Here is a 19,030-nt window from a genome sequence, read left to right on the forward strand (position 1 = left end):
CTTTCTTCGTTCTTGCGCCTCGGTCTCGGCTGGTGCGGTTCGGCTATGGTGGATGTTCGTCACTGGGGGGTTGTGCTCTTCATGGTATCAGGGATGGACCATGCGAGCAGAGGGTTGCTGGTTCCGTGGCGGGAGGAAATGGAGGGGAACACAACGCTTGCTATGTCGGTAAGGCGCTGGCAGCTGAAGTGGCCTGCCTGTCTGTCTCAAGCCACGCTGCTGTCGATCACGTCGGACGACCCCCGCAATGCAGGGTTTGATGTAGGGTAGGGCTTACATAACGCTGGTTACGAAAGACAGAAACACAAAAGGTTGGTAATAGCCTCCCTTCTTAATCCGAGCAATATGGAATTCAGGTTCTAACCATCCCTTTTCGAACTTGCTAGCAACTACAGTGACGGTTGTAGTTCCAATTCGTCAGATCACTTCCCACTGATTGGGATCGAAGGATGAATGTTCCAATGTCAGCGGAGTGTCCGGCTTTGCATGTGTACGAAGAACAAGGACATTGCCGGTACACCGCTGGGGAACGAACGAATGATGCTTCGTTGAGCGCTTGGACCACGTCACTTGGGTGCGACTTACCTTCCTCCAGGTCTTGGTATAATAATATCAGGCCTTCGCTGATCGACGGATTGAGCTCGTTCCGGCTATCTCATTGTCCAGAGGTACGTCGGGAAGATGGGTAAAGCCCAAGGATCGAAGGCAGATGCAGAATGTCTGCCCGATCAGACGAAGTTCGCAGAGCGCATCACATCGCCCCGCTCGTAGACCGCCTGCCGTACCTCTTGTGTTCTTTTGCTCCTTCCGAGATGGCCGAATAGCTGGCTACGTCTTCTCCTGTAGGCTTTGACGAGCAAGGGTGACTGGAAGGAAGAGTCGCAAGTATCGATCAAAGTTGAAGGCTCGATTCGTTGTTGACAACCGATAAGGTCGAGCAGTCAGAGGAATTGTGGAAGCGTCGGCTCTGTCTCCTTACAGGAATGATGGCTGCTGGAAGAGTCGTCTGCATTCTCAGGTGCCATGGATGAATGTGGGAGGCACGTACATCTTTCCTTTGGTGAGGCAGGCAACTGAGCACAGCACAACGTGGAAGGCAGTTGGAAAAAAGCGAGGACACTTCCCGCTCTTCACATTCGGATCCCGCAGAACCCAAACCCTACCTCTCGTAAAGAGCCCGTCCAGCAAGAACCGTCCAGGCCGACGTTCTCTTCGATCAACAGATCATCGTCAGCGACAAACGAAGAACTCGCCTTCGCCGTTTCGACACGCAACGTGGCAGTCATCATGCCTCGTGTCGCCCGTTGTTATGTCTCACATCCTCGATGGACCGTGACCAACCTAGTATATTGGCCAGCAGCCGCGGCGTGCGCGAGGGAAAAGTTACGAGAAACGAGCCTGGGCTGTTTGCTGTGCTGGTGGATCTGGGCCGTGACGCGAAAGCAGCGAACTTCGGCATTCGGGGAGCCGTTGGAGGTGGCCTAACGGTGGTGGAAAGTATTGGAGTGCAAATTTCTCCGGTGAAGAGCGGCGTGTTGGTCGGGTTTGCGGGATTTGTGGTGAAGTGCTGGTGCTTGTTCACTTTCGTCTCTTTTCACTGTCGTCTCTTGGTATCACATTATTCTTGGTGTATAGCGCCTACATCTTTCCTCTCAGTGACCTGAGGCTTGCAGACGAGACGAGCAAGTGCATCCTTTCATCTCAACTCGTACAGGAGAAGTCGCCACAGCCAGAACGAGCAGAGGTATGATTACCCCTTCAGGCCACGTTCTCGGCACCGAGTCATCCTCCAGGAGCGTCGCTTGCAGACGGAGAAATTCTCTGCGTCAACGACAGGTCTGTGTGGTGAAAAGTGACAGAAGCAAAATGCACAGAAGTCCGGAGCCTCCTCCAGTTGGCCTGTCGTGAAGCGAAATTAGATGCGGCAGCCAAGTCTAGCGCCATCGCGCGTGCAACACCCCGGCCTGAAGTTTATTTTTTAAGCCTCCTCGGACGTGCATCGTGGACATGGGAGGGCCTTGTTGGTTGGGATGCCGACAGCCGTCCGTGACGGGTATTTGGGATTGCAAAGTGATATGTCATCACCATTTCACATCTTCAGCAGGCATTGTTGATTGATCGATTGATTGAGATAGGGCTGATACGACGGCCATTGGCGGATGTGTGTTGAAACCTGGGCAATCGCTATACCATTCAGGCCGGCGCGAAGTGGCCGTCCGGTGTGGACATGTTCGACGGCCAGCGTCTAGGTCGTTGCGATTGACGCTGTGGAGGGCTTCATGTTGGAACACGGCTTCTTGATCAGGTGAGAGGTGATTTCCACAGTCTTTGAGTATCATCAGAGCATACGCCAGTCCATTGAAGCATGCACAGAGCGAGTCCGAACACTGCTGGCAATTCTTCGCGAGTGTTTGTTGGTGTACTCCAGTAGCGCCTCGAAACAATCTCCAGTGCTTCGTCGAGGACTGTTGTTGGAGTTGATTCTGCGAGAGACATGATGGAGATGACGGGAGGCTTGGGCTGGATTTGTAGACTCGTCCAGAAACTTCCGGTCTCAACAGCCGTCTTCTGCGTTGGACTCTGCGGTCGTCTTCTGTGCAACGTCTGGTGGAAGTTGCCAACGCGCAGCAGAGTTCCCAGGGCGCGGGAGGCGTGCCGTCAAGGTGCCGGCCCAGAAAGGCTTGAGCGACGGGAGAGCTAGGAGAAGCGAGCGCAGTCGTCCAATCAGAACAAACCACCCCTACGATATCCCGCCCTCTCGTACTTTCTCCTCTGTTCTGTTTTTGGGCCTCTTCACCCCAATCATCAGTCATCCATTTGTTGTTGGCGCCTCTGTTGACCGAAGAAATCACGTCGCTAAGCCTGGCGCCTCCGCCATCTCGCACAACATGGGCCACGATGCACGCAAGGATTGGAGATTGGGACAGATCCTCCGCTTCTTCAGCTGCTTCTTCTATGTAGCATCGACATGTGCTGATCTGGTGCGTTGTAAACGTCGGCCGCTCCAGCACGCGACTCGGCACACTGAGGCGTTGCTGAAAGCGGGCGGCACGCCCGCGACGTTGACGGCGTCAAAGGGTGGAAATGACAATCTACCACTTCTTGCCTGGTTTGCGAAAGGGCAGGACATGGCGGCCACCATCGCAGAACAACTCCCATGTTCCACGTTGTTGCAGCTGTCACCGGCTGTCAGTCGCAGAACCAGCCGCAATAGCAATCCTTTTATTCGGGGCGTCATGGAACGTGGTTGGAAGAATGTGGTTGTACCTGGCCGAGTCAGGGTGAAGACGCCCATGTTCAGCCCGAACAGAGGGTCCTCCAATACTCTCCAGGAGGCGGCGAAGAACCGGCGTGCGCCAAAGTGCATCTTTACGGGAGACGGAGGTCCTGATCATCTCCCGAATGGGACTCTAGAAACAGGAGGCTCAAAACCACGGCGGGAACTAGCCTTGCCTGGCAGCTGAGCCAGACGGGAGGTGGCGCCAATCCAAAGCCAATCTGTGGCATCCTGCGGCGCTCAACCTCACTCGACCACACGGCGACACGCTAGCATTCGTACCGATTCTTGCCTTGATCAGGCATGCTGCGCTCGGCGCACTGGTCAAGCACATGGCAGTGGAGTCCAACCTCGTCTATCACGGCCACAACAGGATGCGCTCTAGGGGGCACCATCACCACTGACCAGGCGCTTTCGCCATGAACGGACCAGCTGTCTTGCTCTCGACCCAAGGCGCGCCTGCGTACAGATAAGTCGGTTCTATCCCTCGTTAGTGTCTCTTCTGTACGATCTTCTTCAACACTCGAACCGTTGGACATTCTGTCTCTTCTTTCTTAGCACCAGGCTTCACTCGTTAAGAGCCTGAGTTGTTGCTACGTACATTTTATTTCTTCCCAGACGATCGCTATTCGTTTAGTCGTTCGCTGCCTTCGTTTTTTGTTCCTGGACGATGAGGACCGCGTTCTGGTCGTTGGCCGCCCTGGCCAGCACTGCCTTGGCAGCGCCGGGGCGTCGCTGGAGCGACTTCATTAACAATCATGCCAAAGAGTACCCAAGTTACCAGCCAGAGCAGGCAGCGCCACATTACTATCAGAAGCCTTCACCGTACCACAAGTCCGAGGCATCTTCCAGCCTCGAGACCTCTTCTTCGACCAGCCCTTCGGCGCCTTCATCCTACGCATATTCTTTCAGTGGCAACTCGACATCTTATGGACCAACCGCGACCGGCGCAGGCTCCTACCCAAGCACCACGGTGACAGAGGTAACCACGATTTACACTACATACTGCCCGGCAACGGAGACTCACGCAGTCGGTGGTTCAACTTCGCTTTCGACGTACTGGACCTATTCGACCATCACGGATGTGTACACCTCAACGATTACCGCATACCCTTCCAAGGGTGAGGGATCGCCCAACGGCCCTGGCGCATACCCAACCACCACCGTCAAAGATGTGACGACTATTTATACTACTGTATGCCCAGCAACGACGACGGCAGTTCAGGACCACACCACCATCACCCGGACATACCAAACCACGTCGACTGTGACATCCGTCTACAAGTCGACATGCACGTTGGAGCACCCGGCTAGCCCTGGAGGATCTTCTCCAAGCAAGCCAACCTCGATTGGTGGCGGAGAGGCTTACCCATCTACCACTCTCAAGGAGGTCACCACCATCTACGTTACTGCGTACCCAGCAACAAGCATTGAGGCACATGGCGAGACCACGCTCACCAAGACGTACGAGGCCACCTCGACCGTGACGTCGGTGTACACCTCGACAGTGACTCTTGAGCAGCCCACTGGACCAGCTGGCTACAGCCCATCCAAGTCCGAGGGCAGCGGCAAGACCACCCTCACTGAGTACACCACCAAGTACACGACCGTCTGCCCAGCAACCACGACCTACTCCCACGGCGGCTCTTTGACCACGAAGACTTACCAGACCACTTCCACGGTTACTTCTGTCTACACTTCAACCATTGTCGTTTCTACTGCATCTTCAGCATCTACTCCCAGCGGCGGAGATTCTACCATCTGGAGTACCGTAACATGGGGCACGACCTTGTTCTCTTACACTGTTCCAGCTACGACTTCCACCTCTTGTTCCGAGACTTCTTCCTCAACTGGCGCCATCCCAATCGGACCCGGCAGCTCCAAGTCGAGCACTGGCGCATGGTACCCAACAACGACTGAAGGCGGCTCGTCCTCTGAGACTGGATCAGCCCATCCATCTGGCACTGCGCCAGGTCACTCTTCCTGGACCAGCGGATCGACTTCAGGCACTAGCATCGGCGGTGGATCGCCTTCAGGCAGTGCACCATCCAGCTCGCACCGCGTTCAGCCCACGGGCTCGGAGTCGCATAGCACCTGGTTGCCCACTGGAACTGGCTCCCACAGCATCCATCCAACAGGATCGTCGACTTGGTCCGAGTCGTCTACGGCGAGCAACACCACCACCTCGGCGACTCGCACTGGTGGCATCATCCCTACCCGTACGCCTTCGCTGAGCTTGCCAGGTATCAACACGACGATCTCGTTGCCAGGTAGCAGTGGATGGATTCCAACCCACACGCCATCTGTAAGTCTGCCCGACATCAACGCTACATCTTCATGGCCAGGAAGCAGTGGCTGGATCCCGACTCACACTCCATCGTTGAGCCTGCCCAACATCAACACCACGATTTCAACTCCGGGCAGCAGCGGCTGGATCCCAACTCACACGCCTTCTTTGACTCTGCCAAATGCCAACGCCACAACTTCTGCTCCTGGAAGCAGCGGCTTCATTCCAACCCACACGCCATCGCAGAGCTTCCCTGCTGGCAACACCACTACTTCCGCTCCAGGCAGCTCGGGCACTGCTCCATCGTCTTACCACACCTCGACCACCAGCTCTGCATGCACCAAGCCAACCCCGAGCCTGCTCGACCATCTCTGCATTCCTTGCCAAGGCCAGCCCGGCTTGGACAAGTTCTGCGGTTACACGATCGACGACAACTCCTACGAGGTGATGCCCAAGACTTGCCGTACTGTCGAGTACTACTTCGAGATCACAAACCAGACTGTCGCCCCTGATGGTATCTCGCGTGTCGGCCTCGTCATCAACGGCCAGATGCCCGGACCCAAGATTGAGGCGAACTGGGGTGACACTATCATCGTTCACCTCAAGAACTCAATGCAGAACAACGGCACTTCGCTCCATTTCCACGGCATTCGTCAGAACTACACCAACGAAATGGACGGTGTCCCATCCATCACCCAGTGCGCTGTCGCCCCTGGTGACTCTTTTACCTACACCTTCAAGGCCAGCAACTACGGCACGTCCTGGTACCACTCTCACTTTGCCCTGCAGACCTACGAGGGTGTTTTCGGTCCAATGGTCATCCATGGCCCAACTGACGAGGTCTACGACGACGAGCAGATGATCGTTGTTCAGGATTGGTCGCACGCCACTGCTGACTCAATGTATCAATCTGCTCAGACCGTCGGTCCCGCGCCAGACCATGGCCCACGAACGCTCGACACTGGTCTCATCAACGGTGTGAACGTCTGGGGTGTCGATGGCGCCGCCAACGCTACTGGTCAACGATTCAAGATGACTGTCATCCAGGGTAAGACCTACCGCCTGCGTCTTGTCAACACCGCCATTCAGTCCACTTTCAAGTTCTACATCGACGGTCACAAGTTCAAGGTCTTCGCTATGGACTTTGTCCCAATCATTCCCTACGAGACCACCATCGTCAACATCAACATCGGCCAGCGCTACGATCTCCTCTTCAAGGCTGATCAACCCATTGACAACTACTGGATGCGCTCTGATAACCAGAACCTCTGCGCCGCCATCACCTACGCCGACAACATCAAGGGTATCGTCAGCTACGTCGGTGCCTCATACGGCCCACCAACGTCGACTGCCTACAACTACACCGCCGAATGTATCGACGAACCCTACGAGAAGCTTGTACCTCGCGTCCCTCTCACCGCAGGCGCCTCCGCCGACCAAACAATCGAGAAGACCGTCGTCATCGGCGCCAACGGCGGCGTCCCCAACCTCTTCAAGTGGACCCTCTCCGGCACCACCTTCCAATCGCAATGGGGCGACCCAACCCTCACCAACATCGTCAACAACGGCTCCATCCCCACCTACTCGGGCGACCTCGCCATCACAGTCCCCAAGCTCAAAGAATGGGTCTACGTCATCATCGACTCGCCCATCCCGCTCCCTCACCCCATCCACTTGCACGGGCACGACTTCCTCGTCCTCGCCCAAGGCAAGGGTCTCTACAACAGCGACGTCACCCTCAACACCGTCAACCCGCCCCGTCGCGACGTCGCGCTCATGCCATGGGACCCCGTCGGCGGCACGGGCGGGCACTTGGTGCTCGCGTTCGAGACGGACAACCCGGGTGTCTGGCTCATGCACTGCCACATCGGCTGGCACACGTCCATGGGCTTCGCGCTGCAGATCATCGAGGCGCAGGACGAGATTAAGAAGACGGTCAAGAACAGCTGTCAGCTCGATGGGACGTGCTCCAAGTGGCACGAGTACACCAAGAAGTTCGACATTGTCGTTGATGATTCTGGCGTGTAAAAGAGGGAAGGAAGCGTTTTTCGAAATTGCTTTCTCTCTCAGATACCCAACAAGACCCAAAACGTATTCGTAATGGATGGCTTTATGCGAGCGTCGGCGCTGCTGTGTGTGTTTTTCCATCAACTATCTCTAACGGGACCCACGGGACTGAAAACCTTTGTTTTTATGAATGACCGACTGGCAGAACAAGACGGCTGGACATTTCATCTTCTATATCCGATCAACTCCAACTTGGAAGAGATCTTTGTTCGATCTGGTGGTCGTCGTTCTTGCCACAGAAAGAAGAGATGTGGTTTTGTTTAAAGTGTAATGCATTATGCTCATTGTGTACAGTGAAGAGTAGCACCCTGAATGGATCGGGCTGCGAAGGATAGATAGAGCAGTGGGAGAATTCTACCGCTGTTTCTCACCCCATTCATGTTATCATTCCTTCGATCTTCATATCATCGACTCTATCATGTCCTTGTCGTGGTGTTCACCTACCGCCTCGGGGATACGCCATCAATCGATACCTATTACATCCGCGCAGCTTCGAAGCGGCACCGGAAAAGAAGTGTGAGGGCTATACGTGTCCGTCGCCGTCGCCGTATTCTCTTGTCTACCTGCCATTCTGGCTGAGTAAGTGCCCTATTTGCTGGCGGATTGAATACTTTTGTCGGCTCGCAAGGGTAGCTGGATCCAGGCTGAGTGGTGGCTAGGGCTGGAGCTGAAGTAGATTCGAGTGTGATGGGGATTCGTGTCACATGTGCGGACGGAGTAGAAGTAAATAGAGAGGTTGTGTATATAAAGGGCGTGGGATTGCAAAATTGTAAGACAAGAAGACCACACGATCAACTCGCCATAATCCCAATACAACCTCCAACCAAGTCCAACTCAAACATCACAAACATGCCCTCACCAACACCCTCCCTAACCCTCTACCAACTAAACGGCACCTGCGCCTTCGCCGCCCACGCCCTGCTGATCGAACTCTCCCTCCCCTTCACACGCATCCGCATGACCCGCACCCCAACCACCGGCCTCTTCACCTCCGCGGACGAAACATTCACACACGAATGGTACAAGCAGAATATCCACCACATGGGCCTCGTGCCCGCGCTCGTCGTCGACGGGAAGACTCTGACAGAGAACCCGGCGGTTTTGACCTACATCGCGAGTTTGAGGCCGGAGAGGGGGATGCTGGGGCGCAGCGAGTGGGAGAAGGCGAAGGTGCTCGAGTGGATGGCGTGGTTGTCGGGGGTGTTGCATGGGCAGGGTGTTGGGGGGTATTTAAGACCGTATAGATTCTCCGATGAGGAGGGGGCGTATGAGGGGGTGAAGAGGAAGGTGCTGGAGAAGGTGATGGGGTGTCTTGAGAGGATTGAGGAGAGTGTTGAGGGCGAGCACGCGGTGGGGGAGGGCGTGACGGTGGTGGATTTCTTCTTGCATGTGATTTGGCGGTGGATGGGGAATTTGCAGCTTGAGAAGGGGAGGTTGAGAGGTTTGCGGGGGTGGTGAGGAATGTGGAGAGGTTGGAGGGCGTGAGGAGGGCGTTGGTGGATGAGGAGTTGGCGTTGCAGTTTCCGGAGGAGAAGGGGGAGGAGAAGGCGGCGATGTAGTGGGTTGTGAGTATTTCTACAATGCGAGCTTCATGACGACTTTGGCGCCGTTTTCTGTTCTGCCGATCTCGTCCCATCCGTCCTGGCGTAGGAGTCTGTACATCTTCTCCATCCGCTCGGGGTATGTGCAGACTGTCATCTCCCTATGACCGCACTCGCGGGCGTGTTGCTTGACTCGGTTCATGAGGATGGGAAACATACCGAGACCCCGATATGGTTCCTTAACGGCTGCAATCCATATGTGTGGTAACTCATATCCGACCTGAGAGTGAGTGCGTGGGAGGGAGAAGAAGAGGCCTAGTGCTTTCGATGGATTTGGTTCGGGCTCCTGTGTGGTGTAGGCAACCATGGCGTCTTCAATTTGGATGTAGTTTCCCCATGTTGAGAGGTGGCTCGATGGTGGATTGCCGCGTTCGAACTTGCTGAACACTTCTTGGCCGAGGGCGAAGAAGCTGGCGATGGCTTCTTCGGTGGAGTTGTTGCGGTCGATTGTATGGCAGTAGATTTGCGGCTTGGGTGGTGCTGATCCCATCGTTTCTGTGAAGCGCCTGGTAAGATGGCGTTTGAAAGAGATAATAATGAAGAATCATGAATGACCTCGCCTTTCGTTGAGGTTTCAAATGACGCATCTCGGCTTGCTTCGCGAAATCCGCCCCGTTCGTAGACAGCATATCGGATCTGTTTCTACATCCACCAAACCCAGAAACTTTTGTTCTTTCCCTCTCTGGGTTTGTAGAAGTCGGTAAAAAAGCCGACAGTGCTTCGCTGCTTGTCCCTGCAGCAACTCGTCTTAGGGCAGGATTCATCCATGGGTCGAGAGTACAGGACTTACATAGATTTATTCCACTCTTTGAACTTCCTCTCCTGTTCGAGCTTCCATTCTGGAATTGGCTTTTTCTCTTCTCGCTTGAAGATGCTTCGCTTCTTGCATGGGTTCGCGGAAGACGAGGCTGCTTTGCCTTCCCCTTGCTGAGAATCGACCTTTGTAGAGCATTGTGACAGACTCGATGTCTCTACGACAATGTCTTTCGAATCTGCCATGATGCCCATTTTCTGGACTTAGGGCTTTCCGCCGAGACTCGTGAAGAATGATTTCGACTGTTCGTCGGCTCGGTACAAAAGAGCGCGGGAATGCTTGAGCAATGCGTGGATGCCTCGGAATGCGAAGTACTTTGAACAAAGAACGAGAAGATTTTGGGACTACGACTTCCTTTGTCTCGAGACCAAACAGGGACACTTACAAACATCGCCGCCTTACAAGGCAGAAAAGGCCTCAAGAAGTCCGAGAGCAGTCATCGTATCCGGGCAGTGAAGTGGGTGTTGCGGTGACGCCACAAGACGTTGATTCGCTCAATATTGCAGTTGGTCTCTTGGTATCTCTTGTGGAGGCTCGCGTAGCCCTCTCTGATAGATTACCTGACGACATGTGGCAGTGTCTTGCATGGCGAGGTGGCTGTGCACTGTGTTGGCGTCTTGGCTTGGTATGGACGACGTCAAGTGCGACGTGATAAGCAAAGCTTTGGATTGACGATAACCAGCTCCTGAGTGCTACTGTGGACGATGTCGATGGGATCAAGAAAAGGAGTAGTGGTGAGAGAAGAAGGAGAAATCAGGAGCAAAAGGAGGAGGTTGGAAAGGCTAGTCTTCTTCGAGCGTGCACAGACCATGCCCTCAGGGACGTCCTCTACTTCTTTGAACACTTCACCCTTCATCGAGTATCGCATCATTACATCGTGACACAGCATGTCGCTTGATCACGAACCATTTGTTGGAGACAGAACTCCTCTCAGCTTCAGCCTTGCCAGCACACACTTGAGGAATGAGATGACCAGGACATGCGGAACTGGAACATTCGTCGAGATGGCAGCGTCAGGCCGTCTCAGAGTCTTATACCTCCATCACACGAGACGCGAGTATTGATGCTAGTACATTCACTTCAATTTTGCTCCAGATAGGTGGGAGTCAATGTCGCAATACTCGCGTTCTCAGCCCCAGAAGTCCGGCTCGCCACCCGATGCATGCAGCGACAAGATCACATGCTATTATGCAATCCAACTTGCAACCTACTTTGCAGTAATTAACATAGCTCTGCCGCTCAGCTTCCATCAGCTTGTTCGAAATGTATTGGTGCACCATGTTGGCCCCCACGACAAGGGCTAGCGATTTGGCCATAACCGAAGTGGCATACGCTCAGCTTCTATTTAGGATGTTTTCGATCCTTCGAGCTGAGCGAGGCCGCCACCCTGTCTGGTACTTATGCCTTGCATCTATTCTCAGTCGAGCAAATCACCTATCGGGAGAAGGACTGCGATATCACACTCTGCTGGTAACGTGACACCCATCGCAGAGCCGCCTTGCTCCCATGAGCTCCTATACTCCGCTCCAGAAGTCAAGCACGCCCCGAGATCATCGCTTCTGGTACGATGGCTCTACTCATATCCTCTCTATACTGCTTGCTGCGACTACGGTAGCTCTGTTTCCGGTGTTTTCCTATTCACCGTGGTCTATACCAGCGACATACTCGTTGAAAACAACGCAGCAATATGTCAATTTCGTTGTCATTGCGGTGGCATTGTTGGTTTCGGTGATTTTCTCGCATTGTCTCTCGTAAGTCTTTCATCTCAGTGGCTTCTCAGCGAAACTGACATCATCTTAGAATCACCAACAATGTCGAAGCCTCAGCTGAATTCAAGGAGGGGACTCTCACATTCGCCCGACTGGAGACCCGCTCAGGAGTGTCGAGGAAAGATGTTATTGGCCTGATTGGACTGTCCTGGCATAATGGACCTCTCTGGAGGGTCTCTGGGCCTTGCGCTATCGCAATAGCGGCATTCAGCACCATGTCTTGGGTGCTGTCTCTGATCTTTGTGATTGATGCACGATTGATGCCATACTCGAACAACACCTCTAATGTCAACTTGACTCTGGGCATCGACATACCGGAATTCCCAGATGCCTGCAGAGAGTCTTTGACGGCCGCAAATTGCACATACGGGCTGGCATCCAGTGCCTTGACATCGCAGCTCATCACACATACCCCGTTCACGTTTGGCAACGTTACATTTTCTGGACCAGATGGAACTCAAGCTTTGCCCGTTGACGCCATGAAGCATTTCGCCAATCAAACATTATCAAGCAAGTTTGGCAACGAGGAGGCTCAATACTGTCTGCCTGTTTTGAAACCGAACCTTGTGACCTGCGCGCCTGTTGACGATGACAGCAGAGCGAAATACACATACATCACTTCACGCCCAGACACCTATCTCGGAATCACATTGGACATGTATGAGATCAGCATCAACCCAGACACAGATTACAACCAGACTTATGTGGTGACGAGCCAGAACAACGGGACCATGGTTGTTTCCCGTAGCAAGAAGCCTGAAGACACCTCTCTCACGGTATTAACGGGATCGGGTCTTTACGCCGATATTCTGTCACGGTTGACCACTGGCAACCCAGCACCGTACACGAACGAGACCTACAACGAGACACAGTTCACCGCGCTCTGCGATGCACCTTACAATGACCAGACGTACTCCTGGAAATGGGTCAACTTTACGCTCAATGGCGGTGTCATGAGTGCTAATGCCACCAACCAAACTTGTCGAGAAAACGGCAAGAAGAACCCCATGGGATGGCTCGACTATGCTTTCGAGAAAGCTACGCAGTCAAACAACGTCGGCGACGGGTACAGCAAACTTCTCAATACGGATTACCTGGCCAAATCTGGTCCAGATTATGATCGTATGGTGGCCTTCGACATGTCACCGCTTGAGTATATTCTGTCCCAGATCGTGGCCATTGTTTTGACTGCGTGGAGCGCGACCAACCCGGACATCGCTGGAAGCACTCCCATCAGCCACAAAACATACGAACATCGGTATGTAGTAGTGGTCGAGATCAAAGATGTTACGATCCTCGCGTTGTGTATGGCCTGTTTGATCTTACTATGCACCATCTTGCAGGCCTGGCGCTGGCTGCGAGCGTCATCTGTGGTGCGAAGAAGAGATCGAAAGGGAGACGCGGAAGGGCTCACGGATCCATCGTGGGAACTCATGGAGCCGATGCATCTTCTGGCCTATGGAGCGAGCGCATCAGAAGGGATCTCAAAGCTTGGTCTGGCTCAACAGAAATGCAGAGAAAGGTTACTGAGAGACCGGAATGGCCCCATTCTCGGATGCGGGCCTGGGACATTACTGCCCAGCTCCAGTGTCGAGATGAGGAGATCTGCTGAGCATGGGAGACACAGCAGCACATCCAGTCTTCTGCAAGTCGGACAGGAGCAGCCGCCAAGAGATATTCTCCCATGAGGAAGACTGACGCGAGGCCTGTCGCACAATCCTCAATTAGCCCTGGGGAGAATCGAACGCTGATACAGACTGATCCTTCAGCCTTGGATTGTGTGACCCCGGCGAGCCGCGAACCTCTCACCAAGGCTGGTGTGCTCGAGTGTCCCGCTGGACTATGCTTTCTGCTGTTATCATTGTTTGAAGATGCTTCGCCATTTCGGACACTTTTGACGTCCAACAGCTATCTGGAAATCTTCCAAAGGCATCACAATGCCTTTACGGGCGCAGTGTATGCGTACGACAACTGCATATCTACACCGGCCCAGGCCAAGAGTCGCACATGGCTTCGCCTGAAATGTTTCAAGATCAGCTCCCGACAGAATTGGATCATAAGGAGGCCGCCTTCAAAGAACACAGCCTTCCGTTGCACACTGGAAGCTACGACTGCTGGTAATTTGATTCTCAAAGATATAAAAGCTAATCAAGAGCCGACAGAGGTTCTTGTCATCATCACCTCCCTTCAAAGTCCCGTTCACTTCGATCGTTGTTCAGACTCGCCTTCAAGTCGGCAAAATGCGCTTCTATCTGAGTCTCATCGCTGCGTGCCTTCCCCTCTCGCTCGGGTTCCCTACAGATCCCAACAACACGCTGTCTGAGAGACAGTGCACCGGCTGTGCACAATGCATTTTCTCGGATCGCGAAGAGACGCTGTCGGAAAGAGACCGATACAAGCATCGGCAGCTGACCGTCAGTAACGAACAGACTTACCGCGGACATGTTATGCTGATCAAGTCATGTCTACAGGACAACATCAGCTGCGGCGCCGCTACATCCTGCACCGCGGGGTACAGCGTCCAGGAAGGATACTCCTTCACATGGTCGGCCAGTGTTCAGACCGAGTTCGCTTCCGCCGGCTTCGAAGTTCAGATGTCCTGGACGACCGGGACGAATTACGAATGTGACGTCGACAGTGGCGAGACAGGCTGCGTGTGGTTTGGCAAACGCTTCAAGGAGGTCAGTCATGAAGAATCTTCTGTCGATGCGGCTCTGCGAACTGATAGGCGTGATAGTACACTGTTCGAAGGTCCCTTTGCGATACCTGCACTGGATGTGATGAAAAGGACATCACCTACACATCGCCGACCAATGACAACTCGGGGGCTGGGGACTTCTACTGCGTTACGGGATCTGCATGTCGCAGCGTTGGGCAGGAGTATTGGGCTGATGAGCAGTGAGAGGCTGTTGAGGAGATTCGAGAAACCTCAGGCGAGAATCAGTATCTCCATGAGTGACATGGCCATCTGATTGTGCCTCAAGACCTGAATGGGCGGTGAAAATACAGGCACAGGTCTCCCGATTCTGAGGACATCTTATCCACTATCATAACGCTCTTGAAGACTTCTCAAAACCGAGTCCTTATTCTCTCCGAGGCCTGGGTGGTTGTGTGGGCCCCAAAAGAACGTTCTTCGCTGACCTCTGGCTCGCAGTTAGGGGAATCGCGTGAACAACGGTATGACCTTTCTCACGAATCACTCAAAAGCAAGACTTTTGAATCGCGTAGCTCAGACATGGTACTTGATCTGCATACCAGGCAAGACTTCCTCCTGCTTCTGTTCGCTTTGGACTTTCCCTCTCCCGCTCAACACCCGCGCCTTCACCCACTCAGCCGCGGTGAAACCTGCGTCGAGACCTGGTTGAGCCTGCAGCGCTGACTTCTCCAAAACCGGACTACTGACAGATTTCAGCTCCATTTGATCCTCAGGCCGAACGAAGTACATGAGGCAAAGACGGTCAACATCGCGCTGATCCGGCGGTGGAGCAACGACCCGGTGAATGCTACTTGGTAGAAAGCCCTTCGTCACCAACTCGAGCGTGTCGCCAATATTGACTGTGATGCTGCCCGGCATGGACTTGACCCATTTCCAGCTGCCATCTCTCGAGAGCACCTGGAGTGCAGCGACAGGCTGGCGAAAGACGAGCGTCAAGGATCCGAAGTCAGTGTGACCTTTGAACCAAGTCCCGTCCAGCCTTGAACTCTGAGGCGAGTTGGCGGCATGGTATTTCATATACCGCAGATGGCAGTTGGATCGCTCGTCGTACCGATGTGTCTGCACGAAGTAGTCTTCTGGCACTTCCAGCATGATTGCACAGAGGATTAGAAGCTTCTTCACAATGTGATCATGGATATGTCGGGCAAAGTGCTCCACCTCCTGTCGATGCGCCGCAATGATGCCGGGCTGCGGCCGGTCTGCCTCGTAAGCTGGAGTGAACTTGGGAAGGTTCAGGACTTCCCAGTTGTTGAACGCTCCCGGGCTGATCTCGCGGATGCCAAGCGGTGTGTAGCCAAAGTTGTTGCCGTGTTCGAGGTCGGCTCGATGCTTGATCTTGTCGTCGTGGGGCGAATCGAAGAACGACTTGCCGATGGCGAATTGACGGTCGATTTGCTCTTGGGTCAGGCCGGTGTTGGTGATGTAGAAGAATCCTGTTGGCTTGCAGGTAAGTATGTATGTTGATGAAGGGTTTTGAGCACTTCACTGACCTACGTTCTGAACAGCGTGATGCAGTTGCTTTGCGAGCCTTGCCTTGCCACCAGGCTCATCGAATGCAGCAAGATCAAGAGTTGCTAGCTCTGCCCAATCGACTGAGACATGTCAGAAGACGTTTCGATATGGCACAACTGATAAGATCATCAAAGAGTGCACCTACGTTCATGCTTCGTCTCCGGCACATGGCGAAACGGTGACAGCTGGATCGTCTCTGTCATCGTAGCCATTGCTGGTAGATTGTCAACACCCACCAATGTTGTGTAACAAATAGAAGCGGCAGATTGCTGATGGGCATGTTCAGAAGCAGAGTGGATCTCGACATCCACTGCCGACATCAATGCCAACGCATCAGCATGGCTGCATTAGCTCTTTCGCTCCTTTCGGCCACAGAATACCACAGACAGCCACAAAGTGAAGCAGAGTTAACGCACTTGGTACAGTGTGAAGTTACACGGATATGTCCACGATACCTCATCCTGGATGCTTCTTGTTGCATAGTCTGCGCTTCGGCGATGCGGGTTCGGGCAGGTGGGTGGGGGTTTATGGGTACGCTTTCGAATTGATACACTGCCTGAGTATGTCGCCAAAGTTGAGTCACTACGTGGACTTTCGTTGCCTCGGTCTTTTGGACCGTCAAAATGCAAGAAGGAAATGATACAGATATCGTGAACAGACAACTGCTGGCTGAGATGGACGAAGACACGGAAACGCACTGCACGGCCTTATTGAGAGCCGCGATGCATTCTGCGGATATCCGCTCATCACGACGCGCCGTTTGAAGTAGCAACATGCCGTTTGCAAGCGTCTGCCTGCCCTGCCTGCTCAGGTAACACCACCTGCCCTCACTAACTTCTCCTCTCAAAACTCCCTCTTACCCAACGTTCATCCACCCTCCAGAACCTCCAACATTGCGGAACAAGCTCGACTGCCCCCGACCGAGGACCAGCTGAACAAGGCCGCAGACAAAGCCCAAGCCAAAGCCGACCGTGCCGCCGCCAAAGAAGCCGCAAAAGTCGAGCGGAAGTGCCAGCGTGATGAGAAGGAGAACGAGTATGCCCAAACGGAGCTCAAGTTCTTGAAGGAGCTCAAGTCGTCCGTCAAGGCCCACGCTCGCTCTGCCACGTTTGCTTGCGGTGGATGTGTCCCGTTCAAGACGAAAGGTGTCGCCGACCAACAAGATGCTGGCAATGCTATTGACGCCATCCAGATCCGCTTTGGCGAGAACGGCAGGGGCGTCGTTCTGAGCCTCCCGCAAGACAGCGCCTCCATGGGGGAGCTCAACGCCCTCGTCGACGAATGCCAACCTGCTTCCTTCGGACGTGGCAACGAGGAGGTTCACGACGAGGACTATCGCAAAGCTGGCAAGCTCGACAGGTCTGCGTTTGCGACGACCTTCTGCCCGTACGAAGCCGGCATCATCGATGTTGTATCGCAGCTCCTGGTGCCGCAGACCAAGCAGGACCTGCACCACTGCAGCATCAAGGTGAGTCTGTTGGGGTGTTTCTCAAAGAACAGAGTCTGATGGCCCTGCAGGCTGAGCTGTACAAGCTCAATGTGTACAGCGCCCCGAGTGGAAAGTTCAAGGTATGTACTTTCGACAGAGTTCAGCAGACGACTTTTGCTCATGTGTTTCAGGCCCACGTCGACACGCCACGCAGCGAGACTCAAATTGGCAGCCTCGTCGTTTCCTTGCCTGTAGATCACGAAGGTACGTTCGACAAGCTCGCTTTCCGCTCAGGATCCCTGACGTGTTTTCGTAGGTGGCCAGCTGGCTGTCCGCAACGCTGACAAGGAGCTGGTCTTCGACTGGTCTTCTTCTGTCAACAAGGCAGATGGTAAGAAGGCTGGAGCATCCATCAAGTGGGCTGCCTTCTACAGCGATTGTGAGCACGAGGTGTATGAGGTTACGTCGGGCCATCGCATCACCTTGACCTACAACCTCTTCGTCACTCGTAAGTGCAGCGTACTCAAAGTGTTCATAACCCTTGATGACTCCATCAACCAAGGTGGCCTCGGCCATCTCGCCGGCTCTCCATCTGCTCTCGAGCCAAAGCACCTCCCGCTGTACGACACTCTCAAGACCGCTCTGGCGTCTCCAGGCTTCCTTCGCCACGGCAAGTACCCCATCCCCTCTCAACTCACCTCTATCATCCTAACTTCGACCACCCCAGGCCGCGTCCTCGCCATCTGGCTCAACCACAGCTACGCCCACACAAACAAGCACCTCAACTTCCTCCCCAGCTCGCTCAAAGGCGCCGACATGTCCTTATACGAGACCGCCCACGCCTTAGGACTCTGGTGCAAGCTCGGTCCCATCATCACGACAGACTGGGGCTACGACGACGAATCCAGCCATCGTCTCGCATCCAAATTCCTCGGCTTCAACGAGTGTAATAATGGCAGCGGCAACCTGGACCCGGAGGGCGGAGAGGGCTTTGGGTATGCCTTGCCGGAGGGGATGGTGACGTGGATCAATCCGTTCCCGAAGAAGACCCAGGGGCGCGCTGGTGGGGATGTCGAGGCGGGAGCGAAGCAGTCCAAGGAGGCGCAGATGGCGTATATGACGGTAAGAGTTCTTCTCCTGTAACGGTATTGGTTGACGACTGACATCAAAGCAGTACGGCAACGAGCCCGGCATCGACATCTGGTACTCTCGTGCCGTGATGCTGATCCGCGTCCCACCTTTCCGTCTGCGAGGCAGCGAGCATCCCGAGCAGTTTTGGTCTGGGATTCGCAATGATTGGGCGGAGGATGATGAGTATGATGTCTATGATGATTTTGAGGACTATGAAGATTATCATGGGTATACTTAGGACGAGGATGAGGATGATGACTTGACTTCGGAGGAGGAATCTGATGAGAATATGGATGACGATAACGATGACGAGAAGTAGGTTGTCGGTAAGGGCATTTCTGGAGGTTTTCAATGATAACCATTGTTGTGTCGGATCTGAGATAGGTCGTCTGCTAGCAGCAATAGAAGAAGCGCTTCGATCATCAAG

General features: G+C 54.0%; 7 protein-coding genes across 7 annotated transcripts; 5 read left to right on the forward strand and 2 right to left on the reverse strand.

Moving 5' to 3' along the window:
• Window positions 1–6,113: 6,113 nt before the first annotated feature.
• Window positions 6,114–7,592, forward strand: M409DRAFT_63681 (multicopper oxidase; the record flags this gene model as incomplete). The annotated part of the gene is made up of 1 exon (XM_033815709.1): window positions 6,114–7,592. The coding sequence occupies one exon, from the start codon at window positions 6,114–6,116 to the stop codon at window positions 7,590–7,592; it is 1,479 nt and encodes a 492-aa protein (XP_033672257.1).
• An 888-nt stretch (window positions 7,593–8,480) lies between these two features.
• On the forward strand, window positions 8,481–9,089 carry M409DRAFT_50819 (uncharacterized protein; the record flags this gene model as incomplete). The annotated part of the gene is made up of 1 exon (XM_033811640.1): window positions 8,481–9,089. One exon carries the CDS (start codon window positions 8,481–8,483, stop codon window positions 9,087–9,089), a length of 609 nt encoding a protein of 202 aa, XP_033672258.1.
• Window positions 9,090–9,206: 117 nt separating this feature from the next.
• M409DRAFT_18486 (uncharacterized protein) lies at window positions 9,207–9,722 on the reverse strand (the record flags this gene model as incomplete). The annotated part of the gene is made up of 1 exon (XM_033804518.1): window positions 9,207–9,722. One exon carries the CDS (start codon window positions 9,720–9,722, stop codon window positions 9,207–9,209), a length of 516 nt encoding a protein of 171 aa, XP_033672259.1.
• A 1,830-nt stretch (window positions 9,723–11,552) lies between these two features.
• Window positions 11,553–13,503, forward strand: M409DRAFT_63682 (uncharacterized protein; the record flags this gene model as incomplete). The annotated part of the gene is made up of 2 exons (XM_033815710.1): window positions 11,553–11,797; window positions 11,847–13,503. 2 exons carry the CDS (start codon window positions 11,553–11,555, stop codon window positions 13,501–13,503), a joined length of 1,902 nt encoding a protein of 633 aa, XP_033672260.1.
• A 552-nt stretch (window positions 13,504–14,055) lies between these two features.
• On the forward strand, window positions 14,056–14,717 carry M409DRAFT_18488 (uncharacterized protein; the record flags this gene model as incomplete). Its single annotated transcript, XM_033804519.1, has 3 exons — window positions 14,056–14,229; window positions 14,287–14,496; window positions 14,553–14,717. 3 exons carry the CDS (start codon window positions 14,056–14,058, stop codon window positions 14,715–14,717), a joined length of 549 nt encoding a protein of 182 aa, XP_033672261.1.
• Window positions 14,718–15,044: 327 nt separating this feature from the next.
• On the reverse strand, window positions 15,045–16,246 carry M409DRAFT_35812 (uncharacterized protein; the record flags this gene model as incomplete). The annotated part of the gene is made up of 3 exons (XM_033810449.1): window positions 15,045–15,971; window positions 16,026–16,123; window positions 16,189–16,246. The coding sequence occupies 3 exons, from the start codon at window positions 16,244–16,246 to the stop codon at window positions 15,045–15,047; spliced, it is 1,083 nt and encodes a 360-aa protein (XP_033672262.1).
• Window positions 16,247–16,816: 570 nt separating this feature from the next.
• M409DRAFT_18490 (uncharacterized protein) lies at window positions 16,817–18,841 on the forward strand (the record flags this gene model as incomplete). The annotated part of the gene is made up of 6 exons (XM_033804520.1): window positions 16,817–16,854; window positions 16,926–17,511; window positions 17,562–17,612; window positions 17,664–17,736; window positions 17,789–18,594; window positions 18,647–18,841. 6 exons carry the CDS (start codon window positions 16,817–16,819, stop codon window positions 18,839–18,841), a joined length of 1,749 nt encoding a protein of 582 aa, XP_033672263.1.
• Between the last annotated feature and the right edge of the window lie 189 nt (window positions 18,842–19,030).

Source organism: Zasmidium cellare, assembly GCF_010093935.1.
Source record: "Zasmidium cellare ATCC 36951 unplaced genomic scaffold M409scaffold_5, whole genome shotgun sequence".
NCBI classification, from domain to species: domain Eukaryota; kingdom Fungi; phylum Ascomycota; class Dothideomycetes; order Mycosphaerellales; family Mycosphaerellaceae; genus Zasmidium; species Zasmidium cellare.